Here is a 6,583-nt window from a genome sequence, read left to right on the forward strand (position 1 = left end):
AAGAAATATAAAATATCTCCAACCTCTTGCAGAGTCCACGTACACAAAAAGCACACGATATAATTGAAGCTCTGAGTCGTGTCAAATGGTATTTATGAGTTGAAGAAACCGAAATCTCGGGTTGCTAGTATTAAAGATATAGTGTACTAGTGTCAATGCTGATACGTAGGCATGTTATGTACTAATTTGGTACGGCAACCTTAATAGATAAGTCACGACGTACACATGTGACATGTTCGAGATAACATTCAGGAAAGCTTCTTGGTAAGAATAGGACTGTAGTAAGTATCACTTTTTCATATAAGAAATCAGTTGCTTTGAGATAGGTAAGTACATAGATAAGCATATATATACAAGAATCTTTGCTGTCATATATACAGGTCTTTTTAAGTTAAGACAACATTCAAGTGATAAAAAATTTCACAAATTAATTCTGCTTTAACAGATATTTTGTCCATATAAGTATTTCGCTGTAAGTTCCATTTTAATATAGTTCACATAAAACTATTTTCAGAGAAGGCCTTTTGATGTGAAGCAACTCTCCAGGGCAAGATGACGTCGACTTGTAAGAGTATCTTATAATTTTTACTCTCTTTTAAAGCACGCGTCATAAGATACATACTGTATAGTAATAATACTTTAAAGAAAAAAGACAAAACTAAAACCAAGACGATATATTTAGTGATTTAGATTTAAGTATATTTTAGAAACTAATAAAGTAAAGCGTGACTTTGTTATTCTGTGTAAAAGACACCATAAGAACTGCTTCAATATAAATCAATCTTTTAGTGATTAGTAGAGCACATTTTGTGAATTGTAGACAAATTAGTAACTTACTGAATTAACACTGCAAATTATAACCATAATAGGGGTATTGCATTCAGTTAATGACTCACTACAAGACCAATACAAAATGCCCAAAAATTACATTGCTCTTGAATGTATAGATCAGATATACTATGAAGACAATCGGCTAAGCTAGTCTTAAAGGAAGCACATGGAATGCTGAAATATCGCCTGAAATGAAACAGGTGTTTTTACTAGAGGTGCGCGCTATTGCCCGCATACCGGTGTACCGCAGTATTTTTTCCGTACCACAGTACTTTTCCCCTATACTTCAGTAGTTTCCGTAAGTAAGGAATGTACGGAAATTCTCGAGTAATCTTGTTAGGAATTATGTGATATTACCAGCTTGCTTTCATTTTACATAACAAAACAACCGTAACAAATATTTGTTTTAATAAAATAAAGTTGTGTTTTGTGAGAAATTAATATTAAATATTACAAATATAATTATATTGATGAGCCTTTTATGATCAGTTTGACAAATGTCATGTACGCCAACTGGCTGGCCAAATGGCTTGTGTTGAATGATATTTGGGCCAAATCCCAATTATCAGAACCTGGGGGTGGGGTGCAGATGTCATTTGTTAGCTACTTAGTATGTTTAATATGTAAAGTCAATATACTGCTTTGTAAGACTGCGAATTATCCTTTGATTTTCAGGACAGCAATTGTTGTTTCTGTTTAAAATTTAAGTAATTCTTCAAGTCACTAAATATATTTTCAGTTGTTGAGTCAATGTGCTTTATCATTTCTGAGACTCTCTGATAATTATCTTGCCCGGGTGTTGACATCCAACTTAACAGTTTCCCTCTTATTATTTCAATAATATAGCTAATAAATTTCAGGTTTCAGTGTCAGCACTTGCTATTCTTTTCAAGAACAACTCTGATGACAGAACAATTTCTTTTGCAGTGTATCAGATATAGTGAAAACTTAATCATCTCGTTTTAGATACAGATTTTTAGATGACAACTTATGTAACAATTAACACAGGCACAGTGTAGTCATCGATTATAATTGTTATGTATATTTAATTTGCATTGTTTGATAGTTAGGTTGTTTTATTTAAAATTGCATATATGCTATTGTAATGTAACATTGTATATCGGACCTAACCGTGTCCAAAATCAAGTTTATTTTATACCTGACCTGAATTATTGATTTTTTAAATTTTTTAGTATATAAACAACTAATACATAGCTAAATCATTCCCTGTGTGTATGGGTTTAATATCAGGATCATTATTAATAGAAGTAAATATCTTTATTTCGGTCTTGGTCAAAGTTATTGGAATTCCCCTACAATTTACCTGGCGAACCTGACATTGCCCGGGTTATATATTACAATTTTAATTGTAGATTTCTAATTATAACTAAGATTTTATATTGTAAAGATTATGAATCTTCTAGAAGGTTATTTTCCATTGGATAATGTTTTTGGTTTTTTAGAAGTTACTGATTGTGACCTGATGTCAAGTAGAAGACTGTATACTCTTGTTACTGGAAAAAAATTCATTCGTGCTTAAAATCTAGCAGAATCAATTTGTATTATTGTTGTGTCCAGAAGTTCTATTGGATTGGAAATTTATCTTTAAAAATTATTTAGTTCAAATGATTATTTTTTCTGGAAAAATAGAGGGGTAGAACTATCTCACGGTGTTTCAACAAAAGGCTGTTGGTACAACAACACAATACAGACTGTCACAGGCACACCAACACCTCCAGCTTTGGATATCATTTGGATTTATACTATTGTTCATTCAGAACTTTAAATTATTAGAACTTGTGCCTGTAATTCTAGAATTATTCTGAGATTTGATTCGCATTAAAGTAAGTTTTATTTTAATTTATTTTCACTTTATATTAATGGGAAATATATTATTTGTTGAAATTTATTAAGCTTGTTGCTTTTCGCTCTTCTCTGTTACTTATTTTAAGAGCATTGACCCGTAATATAATGTACTAATCATTCAATTTTCGGACGGTGGTTGCTGCGATTTTCTTATGAACTGAGCTATCTTCTTTTATCGCAAAATAATTAATTTTATTTAAAATAATAAAATAGCTATAACTTGGTGATATTTTGCTATAAATCAACCTACGATATCTTGTTCCAGCTTTTAACCGACGTAAATTTAAAATAAAATCTCAGTTCCTGCACCAGAACATAACATATTCTGTTGTACGTATCGCGGTATAATACCTAGGTATACCACAGTTAACAATGTTTCGTGGTACCCAGCTCTAGTTATTACAGCAACAGTAACTGACAAGCGCAACGCATAGAAAAAGAATTGACAATTTATTGTTGCCGTCGATGATGTACATTGTGAAATTGTTTCTATGAGCGATTTTAACATCTGAGTTTTGTTTCAAACATCAAACATCTATCGTGTATTCGTTGTTACCATTGTAGTCATTCCTTCTGTGTTTATTTCCATGATATTTAATAGAAACCATTATGATTTAAGATATTTCTTGGTTTATTTGTTATTCGTCAAGTAAACGATATTGTTTCTCAGTTCATCAGAATTTTGTAAATCTCAAGAGCACTTCCTGTAGTAAATGTTTCAATTTCTTCCATTGTTTACAACGCATATTCTTTAATTTCTTTAAGTACTGGATATCTGTATTTTTCCTGATTGCCTTTGTTGAATCTATCTTGCACTCGCTAATGATGATTATAATAAAGTCATTGCTGTTGATTTCATTGACATGATCAATTTGCTTATCATGTCTTCAATCCCGCTGAACTTATTAATGGCAGAAATCCGTAATTTCGTCATGCTTTAAACTTGTATTCTAAATATTTATTTACCTGGAACTTGTTGCAGGAAAACTAATAATGCTGCGCCAAGCCGTTCAAGAGCCAAAAGAACAATTACACCAGTAGCTATTCCTGCAGAAACTAACCCATCATATAATGTTCCCATACCACGTGATATTAAATTCTTTCTAAGCCATTCCCACTTCTAAATTTTGTATGGTGCTTCGTATTTCTTTTTCTTACATCTTAAGTGTTCGATCTCTTTAACCCAACCATGTTCAACCCAGTTAATGTTTGCAGTCTAAAATTATGAACTTTATGTATCGGTAATGTATATTAGGGAGGTGTTTTATCCATGACACTTATTTATTTGTATATTAACGAAATTGATGGCCTTTACCTTGCCTTAGGAATGTTAATGGGTTTACTTTTGAATTTAGAAATCCGGTCCTTAGAATCAGAGGTACTCATGAATTGAGTAACACTTCATCGTTTAAAAGTCAATCTGTTGACCGTTATTAAACTGTAAACTTACTTTAATAAGCTGGAATAATTAGCTTTACAAATTCTTGAATATCAATCAATTCTAAACTTCAGTAGCTTTTCCAAAATGCAATTGCAAGAGCAGAGTCTAACTTTGCATGGTAAAGTGTGTTTATCCTGTTTTGTTTAAATTGACGTTTGTCACAAAGTATATGTTTAAATATGTCAAAACATATTACAACGTCAGTTTTATCTTTTAATCTTTGCATTAAAAGTTTGCAAGATAAAAATATATATTGACTAAGTGAAAATGGAATAAATAATTTTATATGATCTCATTATATATGCTCAACACCTTTTGTCATCTGAAAAAAGTATTTAGGCACACGCTGTGTACAGCAATGAGAGCAAGGTTATGTGCAGTATGGTAAGCAGAGTTAATAAGGTTGCATGTTTTGCTAGCCCTCTGCCAGTAAATCAAATTCACGATATTTATAATCTGACAAAAGTAAACTATTTCTGGATTTGGTTTGTACAAAGAGCAAGCTTTGCCATTGTATTCAAGCAAAGACATGTAAAGCTGAAGCTAGTAGTCTCGTATGTTTGTTAATTTTGTTTGTCTCTAACAAATGTTTTGTACAGGTTTTTCCATTTCTTCAGCTTTAAAAGCAGAAACAACATTGCCTTTGGAAAAACAAATAAGGTACCCAAACAGCGACTCCACCACCTATCAAATAATTCATCGTGCTGTATTAAACTTGTATAGTTCCTTTCATCATGAAGCATTAAGTTTTGCACAGTCTTCGACATTTTAGATTATTTTCTTGTTATATCTTTGAACGTTTATCTTTGTTTTCTTAAACTCATGTGAATATTTTGTTATGTTGTCTGCAAATGTAAAGCCTGTATAGATATTTCGGCGTTTATGAAGCAACATTTTCAGCAGTTTTGCGAACCTTGTTTTCTTTGATCTTCACGGTCTTCGATTTGAAAAGCAACGAAAGTTGAAAAATGGACTCTACATAATTTCCAAATATTAAGTATTTATTTATAAGTCAATCAGCAAAGAAATCAGAAAAGAAACAGTATGATCAAATAGAGCTATTTAGCAAACGTTGAAAATTAGAAATCACAATTAGTTGAACTTCTAGCTCCTTTGGAGAGAAGATTATCACAGACAGTGTTTAAAAGATTATTACGAAGTTAAACAAATTGTCAGAAAGAAAGAAACAGCTATGTAACGACAAGAGTGTGACAATGTCTCCCATATACATTGCAATAGGCTGTATTATCTGTAGTTCAGTCTACTGATAACACCGAGAAAGGTCAATTTCTGGTAGTGGAGAAGGTATTGATCCATAGGAGGCATGACAAAACTGAAAAAGGCATAATAAAAATAGGTAATTGCTTGTTTGATTTAGTGAAAAGTACCATTCAAATTGCTTGGAATAATTTATATGCAACAAGCTGCTTTCTTAGGAGAATAACCAATTGTTTCTCTCCTTTCTAAACATGCTATTTTACTTGCAATGCCGTTGTTTGTATGTTTTTGTGGGCTCTTGTTGTTGTATATGTGATCAAAGACAAGCACATGGCTTCAAAGGGATACAAATGGGCGAATCTAATTACTATTGATGAATCTTGCTCTTCTCCTGCGCAGTAGGCCAAAAATCACAAACTATTTCAGCAAGTACACTATAACAACTATGACCACCATTATCATCAACATAGATGATCGATTTTTTAATGGACAGTATTTTTTTCTTGGTATTTCAAAATTGGACCTTATCACACGTACGCTTCGTTGCGCAACTTCATGATTGTCACGTATCATCTGAAGGATCGACAGGTAGATATTAAGATAGGACCGTCATATATATAATCCATCTCCTCCACATATCCTTTGCTCACTTTGCCTTTATGTTTATACTGTTATATTTTTTTTCTAATGTCGCGTATTCTTTGTTTGCCCGTGGAATAGCTTTTTAAACTGTATCTGTATTAATAATAGGGTTTAATTTAAATTTAAACGAATATTAGTGTTATATCCAATAATACTACCCATTTTTAAAACACCCCAGATTTACCAAAACATACTTTCGCCACCAGCAGCATAATCTAATTTCACGTATGATTTTGGTATATAGTCATGGAATTTGTCATAATGTCTTCATCTGAGTCGAATTATACTTGCCAAATATCAATAGCTTCATTGCCATTTCAGCACTGTGTGCTACTCTGTGATAACATTTTGTAGCTTCATTGCCATTTCAGCACTGTGTGCTACTCTGTGATAACATTTTGATCTTATGCACACTTTATATCTCCGGAATGAACGTTTGCCATTTCCCTTATCAGTTTTTCTCTGTTGCAATTGCTTAAATGCAATACCGATTAACCGTTCATTATTTTAGTCCTTGGTATTTAATTTTTTTCCAACTTTGCATGTCCTATTCTTTATATAGCACTAAGAATTGATGGTAAAAGA

At 32.1% G+C, this 6,583-nt stretch overlaps 1 protein-coding gene across 2 annotated transcripts in view; it reads left to right on the plus strand.

Annotated features, from left to right (window-relative positions):
• The first annotated feature begins 241 nt into the window (after positions 1 to 241).
• The window catches only part of LOC149806872 (uncharacterized), a 38,722-nt gene continuing 32,380 nt past the window's right edge, over positions 242 to 6,583 (plus strand). Inside the window, exons 1-2 of one of the 2 annotated variants that reach the window (XM_089931281.1) lie at positions 242 to 326; positions 515 to 565. In XM_089931281.1, the coding sequence (XP_089787407.1) occupies positions 553 to 565 (13 nt within the window). In that variant the 5' untranslated portion in view covers positions 242 to 326; positions 515 to 552. The remainder of the gene's footprint in view (positions 327 to 514; positions 566 to 6,583) is intronic. The other variant, XM_089931282.1, reaches the window with a different exon arrangement.

The sequence above is a fragment of the Sinohyriopsis cumingii genome, chromosome 1 (assembly GCF_028554795.1).
Source record: "Sinohyriopsis cumingii isolate HCF-2022 chromosome 1, ASM2855479v2, whole genome shotgun sequence".
Lineage (NCBI taxonomy): Eukaryota > Metazoa > Mollusca > Bivalvia > Unionida > Unionidae > Sinohyriopsis > Sinohyriopsis cumingii.